Genomic DNA, 19997 nt, shown 5'->3' with positions numbered 1-19997 from the left:
CAGCCTCTGAGCAGAGACTTGAAGGGGAGGAGAGGAGCTAGGCAGGTACCTGGGGAGAACATTCCAGGAAGAGCACAGCAAGGCAAAACCTGGAGTTGAAATGTGGCTGGTGTGTGTGAGAAACAGGATAGCATAGAGTGCTCAAAGGGAGAGAAGTTAAAAGATGAGGTCAGAGAAAAATGTGTGTGTTGTGGGGTGAGCTGGCACTGCCCATGAACAGTGGCATGTGGATCACTGTAAGAACTTTGAGTACTAAGAGGGCATCACAGTCTGATTACAGCTTTAACAAGGGAGGGACCCTGAGAGCAGAGTAATATTTTAGTGAGGATAAGAACCATTTCAATGGAACAATAGCAAGACGGTGGAGGGTTAAGAATGTGAAGAAAAGGATGCAGACAGTAAAGGAAAATGACTTTTTTGAAAGTTATAAAGGGTTGGAAGAAATGGAAAGTACCTGGATGGGGAAGTGAAGACAAAAGATGTTAATTAAGTACAAAATGTTAGAGTATATTTGTAGGTCTCTTCCCCAAAGAGAAAGACCTGACAATGGAAGAGAACGAGAACAAATAGTCCTTGAGGAGGTGAGAGGAGGTAGGATCGATTCTAGAACACAGGCTGGGGACAGGGGTAGGGTGGGGTGGTCTCTGATAGGAGAACAAGGGGCTCACCCACCACAACAGCGAAGAAGGCAGAGACATGGGCACAGATCAGCATAGGAGCAAGATCTTTCTTGTGTAATGGTTCTGGCTGTCTCTGAACCAGGAGCCTAATCATGAGGGTGAAAAGGGGAGCTGGAGGCTTGATGAAAGAGGAGTGGGGGTGATGGTGAGTAGACTCTGGATGTAGTGTGACTGAAGGATGCACTTGAGGTTAATGTTGGCAATTTTATCTCTTAATGCAAGTGGTCGGGAGGGTGAACAGGTGACTTCAAAGTGCCTTGGCCTTGCAGTTCTGTGATTCTGTGACTCACTGGACCAGTGGCCTCTGAACCAATGCACATTTTTGAAGGAGAAGGGCAGGCACGGTTATGGTCAGGTCCCTAATGCAGCCATTTATTGGGTATTACTGTGGGCAAGGCATTCTGCTGAGCACGCTATAAACTGTAGGAACAGACTTCAGGCAGGCCCCAGGAATGGCAGCCAGGACACCTGACCTCCAATTTCCCTAGTCTTGCAGAAAACATTAAGAATATGCCAGGGTTGTTTTCAGTTACCTGCAGATGAGTGGGTACAGCCAAGATGTTTGGGACAAGTCAGGGGCAGGGACGTGGAGGGTATTTTGGAAACTCTGGGAATGGCCAAGTGAAATGCTCATGCCAGAAGGACCTTTGCTCTGTGCAGGCAGCAGGTAAGCAGGCTTGTTCCTGCATAGAGACGTGAGGACCTGAGATGCCACACCTTAAGCTGTGCTGTTTCCTGCCTTGTGTAGCCATCTCCATGCAGAAGTTTCAGTATTTAAAGAAACACTGCATTCTTTATATGTATCTGCTTTCATCCACACCATTGCCCTGTCGGGATTCTCATTCACACGTAGCATCTAATTCTTCAGTCACCCATGAGCTAGGCAGGAGAAAGTTAAGGCTCCAGCTGCTTAAGTCATCTACCCAAGGTTACACAAGACCATGAGGGGCAGTGTCTGTAACCAGATCCAACTCCAAGGTGCCTGCTCCCAGGCCACTGCCCTGAACTTGCATCTGTTTGCTCCCATTCTTGTTAGGCCGGTAGTCCTCCTCACATGCCATGTTGCAGCCATGGTTCAGATCCCATGGCCAGGCCTACCCCCACATTCCCACTGCCCTCCCCTCCCCACCCCAGGCATTATCTCTCCCCTGGATTCCTGGTGATTTCACTGTAATAGGAAAAAGTTCTGCTCTGCATTTATAGAGCACTGCTCTTTCATTAATTTTTTTTCTATGCAATAGAAAAAGAAATAAAAAACCTGTCCTTGTACATCTGGTTCTCTTCCTTTCATGAAAGCCTGCCTAAGAATAAGATCTCCTCTAAATGGGTGAGAACCTGGCCACCTAAGAGTCCCCTCCATCTCCCTGCCTGTAGATGCCGGCTTATTTCAGGCTTTGAGTGGAGAGTGTCTGAACTAGGTGGAGGGTCCTTTCCATCTGGCTCCATCATCGATACCAGACTCGGGGACCTAGCCTTGTTGTCACAAAGCCAAAACCCCAAACACCAAAACATATCTGGGCAGTGATTCACAAAGCACATATTCTTTAAAAATCAGGACCCAGAGCCCTTCTGATTAATCACTGTGCCCAAGAGGGGACCAGCAGGTAGCAGGTACAGTGACATAGAAACCTCAGAGGCAAAACTGAAAATTCCATCTTACCCCACATGAGTTTTTCTTGTTATCCTCCCCCACTCCCTTGCTCCCTCCCTCTGTCCTCCCTCCCTTCATTTCTTTCTTTCTCTTTCTTCTTCCTCTTCTTCTTCCTCCTCCTTTTCTTCTTCTTTGCACATTCCAGATTTGAATGTTATTTTTTTTTTTAGAAAGCTCAGGAAACTCTTTTCTTGGTGCTGTTTGTGTTCATTTACTCAGTCCACAAACAGAAGCTGAATACAACTGAGCAAAAAGAACCATCCAGACATGGATTTCAATTCTGGCTCATCAGTGAGAAGCTATGTCTCTTATGATAAATTATTTCATTTCTCTAACATCAACTTCTTTATCAGTGAAGCACTGGGTTAACAACTGCCCTACTTACCTAACAGCTTTGTTGAAGATGAAAGAGATAATGTATCTGGCATAAAGTAGTTGCTCAATAAATCCAGTTCCAATCCTACTTGAGCAAGTACTATGCACAATACAATGAGGGACCCCAACAATGAGACAGTGCTTATCCACAAAGAAGAGCAAAATGTACAGGAGATGGGAAAGTGTGCAAAAGGACCCATCACAGAGTGTAGTACTCAGTTATAAACCATACATTGGAGACCAAGGGCATGAGCAGTCAGTCTCTCAGCATGTAGGCAGTGAAGAACTTTCAGAATGGCCCTCTGACCTGGGGCTTCTGAGATGTGCCCCACATGCACCTGAGGAAATCCAGCTGCTTCAGAAGTCCAGACTTCTCCCGCTGTAGACTCTCTGTCACCCGGTACACTTCCCTGAGGAGGAGGCAGACACAGCATGGTCAACATGATGAGTAGTGGCCAACAGGGGAGGGAAGGGGATGACAGGATCTGAGGCACTGTGCTGAAGTTAGAGGGAGGGAACCCTCATGCTGGAAACCAGCAGGCACAGCCTGCACTCGGGACAGAGCAGATGGAGAAACATGACCTTCCCTTGGAGAGCACATTCCCTTGGAGAGCATGTACAACGTGCAGGTGCTTATGGCCTCAGCTCAGCTGCTCCTCCAGACATTGTATCTGAACATGAGAACATCCTTGTTTAACAGACAGGGACAGTCAGAGAAGCCTGATGACTCTCCCAGGTCACATGGACAGCTACATCTAGACCTCTGCCCCCAACCTGCTCATTCCAGGTCACGTGCCTGTTCCACTGTTCCAAGCTTCAAACCATCCTGTCCTCTCTAGACTCTAGGGAATTAATCTTCTCCAGCCTGACTTTGGATAGTGAGAGCAAAATTTGCATGATCCCACACACCCTACTAGATGCTGATTTTGTTTGTTTGGGGGGCCTCTAGAAGAAATCTTTCCCCTCTTCCACCTTCCCCCTCAAATCCCTAATATGTTCCTAGATCTCTGGAATTTTTCCACTGATGGGCATTCATTTCTTTGACAGGGTTTTTCAGTCTCTGGCTATAATAGAAAGATTGAATATATCAATTGCAATCACTCATTTATATCACAGTGTGAGCTTATCAGTCATATCAGGACTCTCAAGAAAGGTGGAGAGAGAGAGGAGAGGCTGATACACAGGACAACCCAGACTGGGAGACAGAGGCCATGCCCTACAAGCTTAACCCAGGGCCTGGCCTGGAGACCTGGTTCACAAATTGAAGCAGGAAGAAGAAATGAGGTGAGGGGGAGGGGAGAAGTAAGGAGGGGAAAGCAGGAGGAAGAGGAGAAGGAAGGAGGGTGGGTGGGAGGGAGGGAAGGTAGAAGAGAGGAAGGGAGGAGGGAAAGAGGGAAGGAAGGAATTGGGAGGTCTTCAGCATCACTCACAAAGGAAAGAGAAAGAAAAATATAAAGCAGAATTGGTTGACCTTGGGAAACTTGCTTCACAATGCTGCTGTACTTTGAACCACGGTTTAGAAATTTTCAAATCATTCTCCAATTTAACCACAAAGGCCTGGAGTGCACACTCCCAGGGCACAGAACAGTTGTTAGCATAGGAGCCTCCTACAACCTGATGAAGGGGTCACTTTTGGCAAGCAGTCCAGGCAGCCTGGCCTGTGTTCACTGGGCTGAGAGGGCAGTCACCCCTCTGCCATCCTATTGATGTCATTACTGAGGGTGACAGGACTGGGTCCACAGGACTGTCCTGCCAAGCACCCGGTAATCGGATTCCTTAAGAGGAATCATGTTCTCTCTCTCTCTCTTTTTCTCCTTTATGGAATAATTATGAAGTCACTCTATGACAATAACAGACTGAATCAAATTCCAAGTTCACCTCAGACAATCCTAATTAAGCAGTAAAACTTCTCTGGCTCCTACAGAGCCACAAATTCCTCACATTTTATTACCAACTATATTTAATTTCAACTTAAGGGAAAACAATGCATTTCTCATTATCCAAATCGGGTCCCCGAACTCTGGTTTAGGACTTTGCTCTGATTAGCACGAAGTGTGCCCATCTGCCTGTTCCTCCCTCTGTGCCCTGGGAGCTGCCAATTGCCTGTGCCTGTCTCTATGGTTCTCCCACCCCAGCCCTGGCTCCTGACTCTCTCCAGGGATAGCTACAGCAGACAGCTTTTCCCCTACTGAGGAAAAATCACCCACTGGAGATCCAAGGCCTGGGTTCTCACTGAGTGTTTGAGAAGCCAATTCCTAAATCACAATGCATTCTGGACCTTCTCCAGCCCTGTCTACAGCACCAGTGGATGGATGGAGATGCACAAACATGTGAAGGACATACATGATTTTGCTTGTTTATAGTGAAATGCATGGTCCTTCCACAACCAGCCATCCAAGAATTTGGATGGAAAGACTTGTGCAAATATATGTGTTATCTCCTTGTCCAGTGCACACGTGTCTATTTAGATAAAAGTGCATGCACCCCCACACACATATTCAGATACTTTTTGTGTGTTGACATAAAAAGAAAGGCTCTGGGAAGAAAATCACATGTGGATATTTGGCTCACTGATTCTTAACCTCTAAGCTAGAGGTTCACAAATTCTAGTCCTTGGTAATACGCAAACTGAAAGAGAAAGAACCTGCTGTTTTTTGTTGTAGTCATTGGCAGGAGGTTTATGGGTCCCTTTAGGGAACTGCTGTTGGCTTGGTTTTTAGGAAAGAGAAGAGATATGGAACACTTTACAAAATACATTGTCAAGTGAGAAATGCAAGATTAAGCAGCACAGAATGCCTGGTATGCTACCATCTCCTAAAGAAAAACACACACATGTGTGAGTGTGTGTGTGTGTGTGTGTGTACATGCACATGTTTACACAAATGGAGCATACTCTGGAAGGACCCACTAGAGGACCCACCATGTCTGGTGGCCTCTGGGTGACAGGAGACCCTAGTCCTGGGGATGGGCAGTGTACACCTCTTTGGGTGTTTATGCTTTTGAGCTTGTCATAAACTACCCACTCAAGATAAAAGTTAATTAAAAAATAAACAGAGAAGTGCTTATCAGCTGACCTTCATCTTTATATTATCTCTCAGCTTGAGAGTTCTTTCCTGAATCTCATTTTAAAATCTAGTTCTCCTACCTTGAGCATCTTCGGAGAACAGGAAAATTAATTTTGCTTGTACAGAATTCTTGCTGATAAGTGTCTAAGTCTGTTTACCTTGAACCCTACCCTCTCCCCTCCCAGCTGCTCTGGAGCAGCATCAGGAAGCAAGACTTTGTCAGGGGGACACAGGAACATCAGAAGAACTAGGCTCTGTCCTTGGTTTCTGGCAGTAGCTAGCTTTGGGTGGAATCCGGGTGGCCACTACCCTCTCTGAGCCTCAACTTCTTCCTGCATAAAGCGAAGGTGGTGGGTTCGAGCGCTGAGGTCCTGTCAGTGGTGCTGGTCTGCAATTCCATTCTACAGAGAACAAGCTGGGGCTCTCCCTGCTCTTCTCCCTGGGGCTCCCTGGGTGGGACTTGCTCTCTGGGCCCCAGCAAAGCTTTTAGCTGAACAAGAATATTTCTTGAAAAAGGAGTTGTGAAGGTTGTGGGATCTTTTATCTCTCTTCCTTCTTACCCTCTTCCCCTCTCTCTTTTCAATTCTGGACCTCCAGGGATTGTGCCTGGCTTGGTTAATTAAGATAACACTTCAGGAGGCTCTGGATCTCCCGCTGAGCTGAGCTGCAACTCTGCAGCTCTGGGTGTTGATTTCCATTTGCTGTTCTAATGCTTGTTGTGCCCTCAGATGCTGGTTGCTTTGAGAACTTGATTGAATTTTAAGAGCCTGAATCCTTAATTCTGTTTGTAAAGTTAAATGCCTATGCCTTGTTGACCTGCTCTCAATGAGGAGGAACTGATTTTGCTTGTTTATAATGAAATACATGGTCCCTTCCTCAACTGGCCATCCAAGAGTTGGAAGGGAAGGACTTGGCTGTGGTTTTGTTTATACTTTCTTTATACTGGGGATTGAAAGCAGGGGTGCATCCCCAGCCCTTTTTATTTTTTATTTTGAAACAGTGTCTCCCTAAGTTGCTTAGGACCTTGTTAAGTTGCTGAGGCTGTCCTTGAACTTGAGATCCTCCTGCCTCAGCCTCCCTAGGCGATAGGATTACCAACCTGGCTTAGCTTTGTTTTAAGTCAACTACTTGGGAGTGTTCTATTTGTTCAAATTGGAGATCTCTTACTAGGGTAAAATTTCCAGTCCAAACACATTTCCTTCCTTGCATCCTTATCCAAATGGTACAGGATTCCACAGTTGAACAAAATTGATTTAGGCACATTTGATTTAGGCCTATGCACCGGAATCTTGCAGTGGTCAGACAAATAGAGTGAGGGCTTTCACTTAATAGGGGGTGTAAACATACGCAAAGCATTAGGCACTAGTAAACACTACTGGACTTTTCTCTGGAATAAGACTTTCAGTGTTCACTGGCACCATTCAGGACCAGACACACAATGACTTTTTGCAGAATGAATGCAGGCGTAAGTAAGTGAATGATGGCCAGTCCCACTCCTGTGTAAAGATTTTCTGGCTGGCTCATTGTTTTCTGGGGGTGTCAGCAGGGTGTGTCTAACACTCAGCATCCTGAGGCTGATACTGAAAACCTCTGATCCTTGGTTTCCTCATCTGTAAATCAGAATTTATAATAGTACCAGCCACATCAGGATGCTATAAGATCAAATGAGATGATGTCAAATTATTAATATAAATGAGTATGTTAATGGTTCTGTGTGATACCTAGCATGGAACAGTTTGCAATAAATGTCTGTCAAATGAAAAAGTCAATGAATGTGTTGATAAATGAGCAGGCAAATAAACAAGTGAGATATCTCTGCCCTGGTCTCAAAATACATTTTTTTTTTTGGAACACCTAACATGCCTAAGACAAGATAAAGAACTGATTTTGTAGCAATCCCTTTAGCTTAATATAAGATCCATCCCTTGGTTCCCACTCAGGTGTGCCTTTGCTTAGCCAACTGAGCCAATGGTCAGAGACCAAAAGGAGTCCACAGGCAAATCAAGACCTGAGAGATGTGGGCTTCCCTGCACTGGGCCCACTGGGCTCACAGAAGAACACTGCTAGGAGAAAATGGGCAGAACTACAGTGACCGGTTCAGAGACTTGCCACACACCTATCAAATTGCCTGCTGACTTCAGAAGTCTGTCAATTCCTTTGACATCTGAATAGAATGCTGCACATTTATGGGTGGAATAGCATGTCTTTCTAGCCACGTAATCAGTTTACTGAGATGAGGGCTACCTGTTTCTTGTGGATCCCAGGTTATGCGTGGCACAGACTGCTTCACAGTCTCTGAATTCTAGAAGGGTGTTAGGAGAAGAATCAGGGAAGAAAGAGCTCAAGGATATGGAGTCTCTAAGAGGGGAGATAACGTGCAGTCAAGGGGGTGGGAGAACAGCAGGAGGGTACAAAATGGTACTTACAGCTCCTTCTCCTGCTGCAGTTTACAGGCCTCTTGCTGGAGGATTTCCAGCTGCTGCTGAGCATCCTGGAGCTCCCGGGCCGTCCGCTCCAGCTCCCGTGCCAGCTCCTGGTTAGTAAGCTTTAGCTTGGTATTCTCAGCCGTGGTCTCGTGCTTGTCGTTATGCAGGGCTGTGCACTGGCCTTCCAGCTGGAAAGGAACGTTCAAGCAGAGGGAAGTGACAAGCCACCATCATCAGCAAGCCACCTGCCCAGGCCTCTCCTTGCTTTCCTGGGTGGGCAGACAGGGACCATCACTGCCCCCACTCCTTGGTCCCCAGCCTAAATCAGCATTTTCTGCTGTTCACTGACACACAGGCACTCCTGCACTGAGAAAGGAGCTTTTGGAGCACATCTCTTCTCTCCCCTGTCTTCATAGGACCACTAAACATGCCAGCAAGGGGCGTGGACTGCTCCGTTCAAAAGGACCACTAGCAAAGGAAATTCCATAATCCATCTGTGTCTCTCATCCCAAAGTCAGAATAGTCTTGAGATCTAACCTAAATCCCTTTGTCCTCTAAGCTAATTTCTTTTCCTTGGTCTTGACAGAGTTAAGTGGCGCTCTTCATAAAACCATCCTTCCCAATTATGAACGCTGAGAGTAAATCTGTTTATTCCATTGTTATCTCTCAGCTAAATAAGTTCAGTTCCTTTAATCTCTGTCAAAAAAAATCTTTCCAGAAACCCAGGAAACTCTTAGGGAATAACTAAAACTGGTCACATAGATCCCACATTTTCTCACGTCCCTAAAGCAAATAAAAACCCTGTATTTTGATAACTTTGGCTTCGCTCAGCTAGGAATGATGCTTTGCAGGACTTCCAACCCTCTCACCAGAGGAATCGGCCAACCAAGGCGAATATATCAATAAATCCCCTTTAATGAATGTGGCCAGTAAAGGGAGGAGGAAGCAACAACAAGGAATTTTGTGCAACACTGAAAAGGCTCCTGTGTAATCAGGCAAGCATGCAGTAATTAAATTGAGTGGCAATCATTCATTTGAGGAATAAATCTAATTGCTAAGATGTAATGTGTTGTGGTGGGGGAGGCAGAAGAGTAGGAGAAGCAAGGTGCTGCTGTGGACGGGGACTGGCAAGGGGACTAGCAGTTCCTGGAGTGAACATCACCTGGCTGCAGAAAGAACGAAACCCAAGTTCAAAGCTGGGCAGCAGCCACAGTCCCCAGCCTTAGCAGGGGTGGCTTTAAGCTTATTTTAATGTATCGCTAAAAATAGCTCTCTCTATTTGCAGGGAAGCAAATTGTCTGGGTCTTTCCAGGGCTGGATTCCTTCCAGAACCAGGCAAAATGGACAGGAGGCCAGAGGCATCCTAGCCTCTCTCCCCCATAAGCCCTTACTTTGGAAAGCAGGCCACTGAGCCTGAGGCTCTCCTAAGCAATCAGTCTTCCTGGGGCTGTGAGCCAGGTGTCCCCAGCCACAATGACACTGTCCTGAATAGCACACCATCTAGTCTGCCTCCTGGAGGGTCAGGCAGTCAGAGAGGAGTGTCTGTGCCTGCATCCATCCTGCAGGGTGATGGGGGCTATGGAGCCTAAAGAACTTTGCCCAGATGTGTGGGCAGGCAGAGAAGGGACACACTAAACTTTGAAGAGCCTTTTCAAGCCAGAGATGTCCATAGGCATCTTGGAGGGGAGCAAATTGTCTGAAGCCCTTTTCCAAATAAGTTCAAGTTTTGGCATTCTCATGGCCCCTGGGCATGACTACATGAAAATGTCTGTAGTTTCCTCTTGGAATTCTTAGTGATATTTTCAAATTAAACACCTGGCATTGGAGAAGTAAAGGCTTTACCTGGGATCAGCAAGGCTTTCCCTGGGACTTTTAATGCTACCTTGTACATTCATATGGTTCTTCTTGGATTAAATTTAAAAGTTTATAAGTGAATGGCAGGGAAAGCAAGCTAGAGCCAGAGACAAGGGTGGAAGAAAGATCCTGATACTCTGAGGACACTGGCAAAACATACCCTTTTCTGCTTCTGGTTGAGTCTCTCCAGCTCCTGCTCCTTAGCAATTAGCTTCTTTTCCAGCTCCTGACTGCGGGCCTGGAACCTCTCCGTGTCCTGCCAAATAAGGTAGAGGGGATGCACGGGGCACACAGTGCACCTGGGTTGTAGACTTGTCCTTCTACTTGAAACTACTCTTCAGCAGGACAGGCCACCCGCCCCTTTGTACTTTGAGGCCCTTCTACCACATTCCAGGGCTTTGGTGACCTGCCTGCCCTATCAGTAAGGAATCATGAGACAGAGAAAGCACAAGAGCTCAGTGATGCGCTATGTGAAGTATCACCAAGTGTGACCATGTCCCACACCCATGCACCACCACTTTTCCTCTACCCCCCCCCCCAAATTGACCCAGTGTCAATTAGTGGTGGAATACTGGACAGGAAGAATAGGGTCCTCACTGAAATCTTGGGTCTCTCTTTCCTCATCTGTAAATTGTGGGTAGAAGGCGGGGGAGGTAGATGGTCTCAAAAATCCCTTCCAATTTGGAGATTCTTTTCCACATGGGGCACTGCCATTGGGTCACTTAACCTTATCCTCACTCTCTAAACACTTCTTCTTGAGAGTCTGAGTCCTCACTATTTTCCATTGTGAGTGAGTCTCCCAGGCCCTGCTGCTTGTGATATCTCTGCCTCTGAGCTCAGCAACCCCCTCCCCTCCAGCCTTAGATTGGACTTCCCCACTCAGAGATGCTGAGGCCCTAATGATTCAGGTGTAAAGGGAGCTGGCTATGGGATAGAGAGGAAAGTGTGTGGGGATGCCTGACACTCTCAACAGAGCCAGGTCTAGTGGAAGGGCCCTGAGTGGGACCTCAGGAGACTTGGCTTTAGCCCTTGAATCTCCCGATTAAATTGCATCATTCTTCTGGATCATCGTTTCTCTGCTCACGGAGTAAAAACAAAAATGCTCAAGCTACTCTCAGTCTGGAGTTGGAGGTACAAGTGATCAAAAACTAACTTTCATTCTGACTAAACCCAATGGAAAGTGTAGAGCCAGGATCCAAACCTGGTTAAGGGTTGTCCACAATGTCATAAACTGTGATATCACTATCCTCACTCTATGGCCTGGCAGAAGTTCATGTATCTAAATGCTTAATAGCACTACCAAAGACATCATAAGAGTTCCCATGTTCATGGGAATTGAGGTTTCTGGGTATTCGGATTCAAGAAGAGAGAAGGGGACAGCTAAGGGGCATGGTATCATAAGCCAGATCCTAAATGGTCCTAATTTGTTCCTGAATTTTTCCTCTGACCTCTGTCCACTCCCAACCTCCTCGCCAAGGCCCACCATTAGCTTCTGAAATATGCGTTCAGCCTGTAGGCATGGACCAGGTAGAGGGGGCAAAATGCCTGCAGAGCTTGTCCCCTCTATATCTCATGTCATTTGGGATGAAGAGTTGGCTCTTCTATCACAGGGGCTAGGGGAAGTTGCTGTTGCAGAGACTATTTTAGATTTGCTGATGAAAGGGTGTGAGCAGTGCTTACGCACATTCAACAACCGGGGACAGGCAGAGGTTTCCAAGCTCTAAAAGAAAATCAGGGTGGTCCAACACATTGACAAGCCTCCAGGGGCTACGGTTGGAGAACATGGCTGGATTTTTCTGAAAAGCATTCCAATTTCTCTCAGTTTGAATGACATCTGTGATAATAAGTGGAGTAATGGTGTGGATAATTTGAAGCAGCATAAAATTAGAAATTGGTCCAAGGGAAGGGGTTGGGACAACAGCCCAGGCTCAGTGCTGAGAAGCAGTGGAGGCTGTTATTCCACAGCTTTTCTTTTTCTTTTCTTTTTCAGTGCGGTGGATCAAACCCAGGGCCTTGTGCATGCTAGGCAAGCACTCTAGCACTGAGCTGCATCCCCAGCCCTCAGCTTTTCTTTTCTTTTTTTTTAATGAACATATTCCAAAAAGACCTTGCTGAGCTTGGTAAGGGAAAGCTTCACCAGTCTTGACCTCCCAAGATAAACAGCAGGACTTGGTAAGATCCAAGTATGTGTCAGACTAGGAACAAGGGATGTGAGCTTCACATTTTCGCCCATGGTATCTGAGGTTTTTTCCTTGACTATTACATTTTCTAGGTGTCTAAGGGAAAAGAATGAGCAGTCTAATTTCCAAAGGTTGTCCTGTTGGCGCATGGAGTAAAATGGACTGGTGTATTTGAGTGAGTCTGCTACACAGGTTTGGGGCCAGTCAATGTCAAACCCAATCTCCAGGCTACTTCAGCTGCTAAAGTTTGCCCTGTCATCCATCCCTTCACCCATCCATCCATCCATCCACCAGCCCATTCATTCATTGACTCAACAAATATTTGTTGAGTACCTACTATGTTCTAAGCATCACCTAAGAAATGAGGAGACATTAGTAAGTAAAAGATAAAAGATTCCTGCTTTGTGGAGTTTACATGTGAGGGAGATAGACAACAATCAATAAAAATAAACAACTACATTATATGTCATGTTCAAAGGTGACAAATGCCTCGGGGAAAAATAAAACAGAGAAAGTAGCATTACCAACAGGAGTATTGCAATCTTACATTCAGGGGTGGTGAATATGTCAACTTGGCTAAGCCCAGGGAGTGGACACTCACTTTCAGGAGAAACTGCTCCCTCTCGCTTTTGATTTGTTGTTCCATCTCCTCATAGAGATGCTGGATCTCTTCATCATAAGCAGCGATTTTCCTACAGAGGTAGCAAAAGGAGAGTATGATGGGGTCTGCTCCGAGATCCCCTATCCCACAGTGATAATTCCAAGAGCTCAGACACTAGCTCCTTCTGGAGCTGTGGGTGGTGGGGGTGACTGACAGATCAGGTCAGCCATGGCTGCAGGATCAGTCCCTTGGGATCAGCTGACCTAAAAGGTATGCAGACCACCAAGGCCCAGCTGGACCTACTCTGACTGCTGGTAGATGTCATGGGACCTCTCCTCCTTGCATCTCCCAGGCACCACTCTCAGCTGATCCAGATGCTTCTCAGTGAAGCTTCCTTGGACCAATCTTCCCTGTATTCTGCTTTATTTCAAGGCCCCAGCCTTTGCCAAACTCACCATTGCTCCTTCTGCTGATCCCTGTACTTGGGGACAGTATGAAGTTACATTGTGTGGGCTTCTCTCCTGTTCAGTGTCTTGGTTTACCTCATTTCCAGTTTGGATGATTTCTCTACCTGTCTACATCAGCACTATCTGACACTGCTCTGTCAGAAGACTCTCCCTGAAATTGTGTGTGTAAGTTTGTGAGATCCATAATTCTTGTATGATAATGGATTAAAGGCTGGTGATGATAATGCCATGTCCTCGTGCCTACTTTCACTCTTGCCATCCTCTCCCTGCTCTGAAGAGCCCCCAGGACAGAAAGTGAGCGCCTGGGAACTCTGCTTCTACAGAAAAAGACAAAGCTGTGGGGATGAGGTTTGCAGGTCTTCCTCAGGAATGATTTTTTTTGGTTCTCCTTTCTCTCCTAACAATAGGCTCTCCTTCTAATGCTCTTACAAATTAAAACAGGAAGGACCCAACATCACCATTTGGCCTGAAACTAGAAGTTATAATAAGAAGCATCAAAAAATCCAAGTACTTACATTTTTATACCTTTTCTCTGACAAGGAAGTGAATACACCTCTCTTGGGCCTCTACTCCCTGACCTCTCCCCTCCAATCAAGAGAACTCCTGGTTCCATGAACAGGCTGACGTCATAGCTCTTAAGGCCTATTTTGAATGTGTAACACACATGCACAGACACATCCCAAAGTTTGTCATCTGCCATTATAAATGCTAATGATGGCAAGCCCACTCTGCCCCAATCCAAGAGATTTCAATAATTGAGAAAATGGCCCTAGTTCCCAGTTCTAAGAAGTACTGGGAAGATTTCTGAACAAAAAATGATGGCTGTCCACCCTGGGACTTTAATCCAGAGCTAGACCTTCCCTGTGTTCTAGGCTTTATCACAGACCAATTCTGCCCCTTCTTCTCTTATTGCCAGTAGGGGGTACATTTGCACCACATGCTCAGACTCAGAAATGAACATGGTGCCATTTTGACTGGCATTCTTCCAGCTCTTCAGAAAACTTGGTGTGAGTCTCTATAGTCAAGTTCATTCAAAATAGAGCACCAACCTCTGAGTAGCCATTCTTGGCTGTACCCTCAAAACTAGACTTAACATTCAGAAGTTGTACCTCAATGGCCTTTGGGTATGCTCAGCAAAGATGGACGTCCTCCAAGACCTCCATGAACTGAGACCCTGTCTTTATGAATGTGTTTGTTATCCTTGATGTAACAAGTATCTTTTGGCTAAGAGTAAGACACCTCTTCTTGATAAATGACAGGTGTTCAAGATTGTTATATTTGCTTCAGCTAACCCATGACAATTAAAAAGGAAATCCTGGAGGGAAAATAAGAAGAAAAAGCCAATCTATTGAATATACACATTTTAGAGTCAGAAACAGATACAGTTGGAAGAAACTTTTGAAAAGCAAGATGGTTTTCTTTTGGTCCCTGGAACTATCTTCCATGTTTGAAGAAATTCAGATGCTAGGTAGCAAAGGGTATTAAGGAAAATTTTAGCTAGTGATTTCAACTATATAAATATTGGAGAACTAATAAGGTGAGATGAGAGCAACTTAAAAATTGATTTGGCTCTGCTAAAGCAATGCTAATTACAGACATTCATGTAAACTGTTTACCATTTATGCCTAATAACCATGCAGGACATTAATTCTATGATATCATTAAAAGTCTTCTATTAATTTTGCTTGAAGGTTCACTTGATTAAATTGACACTCTCTCTGATCTTCACGTTCACATGCCAGTTTGCTTGTCATGAATTAAATTATTTTACAAACCATTATAAACAAATGGAGGGAAAGCAGATAGAGTCTCTAAATGGTGTCTACTGCCAGCCCTTGCTCAAAAAGCCTCTCTACAGCCAAGGAACCCTGGGATTCTATGTGGGCATTGGTGATCCTGGGCTCAGCCAGACTCAAATGTGGAACCAAGCCTTTGGAAATACCAGTCTCCTGGGAAACTCTGCAGGCTTAAATGACATCATGACAAGCCTGAGTTAGAACATGTCAGTCCCAGGAACATGGAACACGAAGGTGCTACTCCCACCAATTGCGTCACTGAGCCAACTCAGGGGTCAGTCACAAGTCCTGGATCCTAATCTCTGATTTTAGAACTGGCTCATTTCCTCCACGTGACCTTGGGCTAGTGCTCTGACCTCTTGCCATCGAAGGTAGCACCTGCCCTGCATTCCTCCTGACATTGTCAGGATAAACAGTAAAGTGGATGTGCAGTGGTCAGAAACACCGCGTCCTAAATAAACTTACAGGGTTATTTATTCTTGTGATTATTATCATGAGCTGAGGAGGGCAAGGGAACAGTGCTCTCTGAGAGGAAGAAGGTCTTAGTTTCAAGAATAACAGGGTTGCTGAGTTTGGAAAGGCTCAGGGGCAATCAGAAAATGAAGAAAAAGCTCGGTCAATAAAAGCTCTTGTCAGAGCAATGCATTAGAGACGCAAGTTGCGTGTGAGCTGGAACTGCAGAGCGCAAGCCTGTGTCAGCAGGGAGCTCTGCAGGGGCTGTGAAAGCAGCAGTGGTTAGAGACACTCTGAAAGGATCTGCACACCTGGCATGCAGTGTTCCAACCAGGCACGCCACATCCTGCCATCAAAGGAGAGAGAACCATCATGTTTGCTTATTTATATATATCATAGATAATCTCTGTACCACAATTTCTAAAACCACTCATGTTGCCTAATGCATACCAGCACAGACTTTGTAGTCTTCTCCAGGAGGATTGCTCCCATCCTTCTGACCCTCGCCAAACCCTTGTTTGAACTCCTGTTGAGTGTCTTCATTTGATTACCAGATGTTTAATTTTCAGTATTCCCAAATTCTTCAGGTTTCACTTGGGTTCAGACTATCTCTATCAGTCATGTACTCTCAAACCTTCATGTGTGAAAAATGTTAATGTTGGACTCTGCTTAATTAGCAATTTGGGGTACCAGACTCAGAAGTTCAGGGGCCATATTGAGGGAATACCATATTCTAGGGGAATTGAATAATTTCAGGGTTGGGAGTTTTGCAAGGTCCAACCACCTCTCTTTTCCAGTGTTAAAATCCTTGCCACAATCAAGTGTTCACCCAATTTGGTAAGAACACCTCCAGCAATATGGAACTTGCTATCTCTTCATGCACTCCTTTCATCTTTGGAATATTCTGGATCATAGAAATCTGCCTTCTCATGACCTTACCCCTCTTCTGCATAACAGTGCTTCATATGTTTGAGAATAGCATCAAGACTTCAAGGAGCTGCCTTGGGTTCAGGCTAAACTTACTACTTCCTCCAACTGTGTCTCAGATTCTTTTTTTTTTTTTTAAGTCTCTATATCATTGCCTTCGCTCTTCTCTGAATGGGCTCTAATCATCTTTGCTGAGCCATGGAACCCACACTGAATGCCCAGTGCATGAGTCTGATTAGAGCTGGCAATTGTCTCTCTTGTTCTAGATGGCACATTATCTACCCATGCAGCCTAAAATCAAATTGACTTTTCTTGGTAGCATGTCAAAGCTGATGAATGCTTAACCAATTTGTCAACTAAAACCTCTAAATCTTACACCCATGTGACTGTTTTTGTTTTACAGATGGTGATGCTGCATCATATCTCCTCCACGTGTGCTCCTGCTGTTAGCTTTCTGGACATGGAGGATGGTCTCAAATGCATTTCTGCTAGATTTCATGTTCACTAGTGTCTGTCCATTTTTACAGCTTGTCATTATATAAGTGGATCCCAACTGGCCATCCAGTGTGCTCAATGGCCTCCCCAGTTTTGATATTGCAAATTTGGCTTACACTCAGAATGTACACTAAGTAATGTATGGTTTTTATAATTTAATTTATTCAAGAATTATTTAGAAGAGTGTTTTTTTAAATGTACAAACTATTGGTTTCTAGTTTCATAGTCAGAGAATATTCTGGTAAGGTATTTACACTTTGAAATCTATTGACTTTTCTTCTGTAGCTAGAAACAATTAATCAATTTTTTAATAAATTCTGTCAGAAAAATACAAATTCTATTTGTAAGGCATGCAATTCTATATTCATTTCTTAAGCTTACTGTTTTGATGGTTTTAAATTCTTTATATCCTGAGTGTTTTGCCTGGCTAATGTGTCAAATCTGAGATGTTTGTTAAAGTCTTCCAAAGTCTTGTTTTCATCAGATTTTCTTTGTTTTTCTAAAAGTTTCTGCCTATGCATGTTGCTTCTATGTCATTTGGTACATAAAGATTTATATATGTTGCATTTTCTATTTGGATGGGATTTTTTTATTACTATAAAACATTCTCCCTTATTTTCCCTTATCCATACTTTGGTGAAAATATCAAATAAGACAAGGACAACAAACTGTAGAACAGCTATCTGTGCTATCAATTAATAATGCCTGGCATAACTCTCAATCTGTCTTCTATTAGCCATTCTCACCAAATACTCCCTCTAACTCCTGACCCACCCAGTGTCTAATTATCCCAATCTTTGGTATCTGACCCCAGTCATTTTGAATTATATGAGGAGGGGGAGACACAGAAGAGATATTAAGAAAAGGGAGTGAAAGAGACATGTGTTCTCAGTAAGAGAGAAAGTCAAGTGTGCAGAGAAGTAGCCAGAGTTAGCAATAGTCATAGGCACTAATTTCTGTCCTCCTTTGTTTTTTCTCTCCCATGATAGCTGAATAGTTCCTATAGCACCTTCCATAGCAGTTTAGATCAGAACCCTTTGCTGACACAGTTGCTTCAGAGTTCATTAGACCCAGAATTAGAAGACCTGGGTTCAAATCCTGGTTCTGACATTTAAAAGCCTTCTGATCTTGGACAAGATGCATTATCTCAGTAAGCCAAGGTTCTATATATCTAAAAATTCAGATGATAATATCTGCTTTAGAAAGAATTTGTGAAAATTAAGGAAGATAATGAATATGGAAGTGTCCAGCCCAATAGGTAATAAAATACACTTAACAAATTCTAATTAAATAAGTTCTCTGATTCTCAAAGGCCTCTTGACCCCATTTGGAAATCTCTATTACTCATCTGTTACTAGATGTCAACCCAAGGAGAAAATATAAACTGGAGATAATCCTGCATTAGCTTGGCACACATGACATGAAGAAATGTGTGCAGGAGTGGTGTGGCATCAGCAGACAGAAGACACAGGGGTGGAAAACCCAAGGTCAAGGAGACTGAAAATGGAAAGAAGAGATTGATAAATCACCACCTAAAATGTTGATTAACTCCTCCTTAAAGTATCACTCAATAAGACAGTGCAGACTTAAGTCACGGTGCCTGCACACCAGGCATCTAGCATCTTGGAACACCAAGTCCAGTGCAACAGGGAGGGAAGGGATGGGCAGAAGTCACACACCATCAAGACAGGTGCTTGCCTGGGTTCTGGCTGACAGTAATCCCGTGACCTCCGAACCTGGCTGGAAGGAAGTGGAGAGATCCCCCTGCTCTGATGGTAGGGAGGATGGTGGGGTTCTTAGCGAAAAAGTTAAGAAATGCTGAGTCCAGAAAAAAGAGATTTTCAACAGGTGAGAGAAAGGAATAACAGTTTTATACTGACAATGTCACAAGGAGTGACAGATCTGAAACTAGGGCAGAATCCTGGGTCCAATTCAGAGGATAAAATGTCACCTGGGAATGTCAAGCACTTGTAAACGTTCATCTCTATAGGCTGACCATGAGTGTGTGGGGGGCAGGGGGGTTACTGGGGAGCTGAGGAGGGAATGCGTGAGAAGGAAGTAGGGATGGAGAAATCATGATTCCATAATGTAAATAAAAGGCTTAGATTCTGAGAGGCCTTTAAAGATCATTTGCAAAGAACTGGAAGGTGAGATGCAGTTAGCAATAGCTTACCTTGCCAGCCTCCCACAGGAACTGTGAAAATTAATTAACTTTCACAAAGTGTTTTGCACACTGAGGATTATTAGTACTCAACACCACCAGGGCTCCAGCTCCTGCAATGGGCCAAGGCCTTCCTGCTACAGAATACTGGTTGGTCAAAATATTTTGTTCCTGTTTCTTTTCTCCTTTGCCTTCACTTATGAATAAAATCTGTTGGGAGTTCAGAAGGTCTCAGGAAGTTATCCAGTCCTCTCCTGGGTTCTAGGTAATTCCAAAGCAAGCTAATACAAAGAGCCATGCAGTTGAGGCCTTCCCAGGTCTGAGAACCCTATAGAATAGAAGGGCCACCTGCTGTATATCATTCCAAGAAAAAATTAATTATTTCCTTCCTAAATAAATGGGGTAACCTTGATCTCAGAAGGAAGAGGTGGCTTTCTCTACACATTTCAGGAGCTTGAACCCAAGGCAGAGTTTCAGATGTGGCCTCTGGCCTTGGACGGCTGTAATTCTAATGTCATGTGTCTCTTTGGGGGTGGGCAGTTGTTTGATCAGTGTGGTTCCTGGTTTGTAAAGATTGGCAAGAGACAAATGCAAAGGCAGGGGGATCCATTCCTCTCCATTATAGATGGTGAGCTTCTAAAGCTCATATATCTCCAACACCCCCCCCCCCTTTTTTTCTTTTTTGCATGTGAAGGAGGGTAAAACAGTGAAGTGATCAAATCACCAAGGGCCAGAGCAGGGAGAACACCCAGGTCTTGACTCCAGGTCCCATGATTCCATGTTCCACAATTCCATCCATAGCATCCCAGTGTTTTCCTAAGCGTCCAAAGGTATAAAACTGACAACTCCATACATTTGCATTTAGG

At 44.7% G+C, this 19997-nt stretch overlaps 1 protein-coding gene across 1 annotated transcript in view; it reads right to left on the bottom strand.

The window, feature by feature from the left end:
* Positions 1–19997, bottom strand: part of Cracr2a (calcium release activated channel regulator 2A) — a gene marked incomplete at its 5' end in the record, with an annotated part of 70912 nt that overhangs the window by 37519 nt on the left and 13396 nt on the right. The window contains 4 exons of the mRNA XM_058572367.1: positions 3045–3116; positions 8198–8385; positions 10212–10307; positions 12833–12923. Of these exons, the coding sequence (XP_058428350.1) occupies positions 3045–3116; positions 8198–8385; positions 10212–10307; positions 12833–12923 (447 nt within the window). The remainder of the gene's footprint in view (positions 1–3044; positions 3117–8197; positions 8386–10211; positions 10308–12832; positions 12924–19997) is intronic.

Source organism: Marmota monax, unplaced genomic scaffold, assembly GCF_021218885.2.
Source record: "Marmota monax isolate L192 unplaced genomic scaffold, Marmota_monax_Labrador192_F-V1.1 WCK01_AAM20220418_F8-fsc00356, whole genome shotgun sequence".
Classification (NCBI taxonomy): Eukaryota; Metazoa; Chordata; class Mammalia; order Rodentia; family Sciuridae; genus Marmota; species Marmota monax.
The sequence above is the reverse complement of the archived record's forward strand: the minus strand, read 5'-3'. Positions and strand labels throughout refer to the sequence as shown.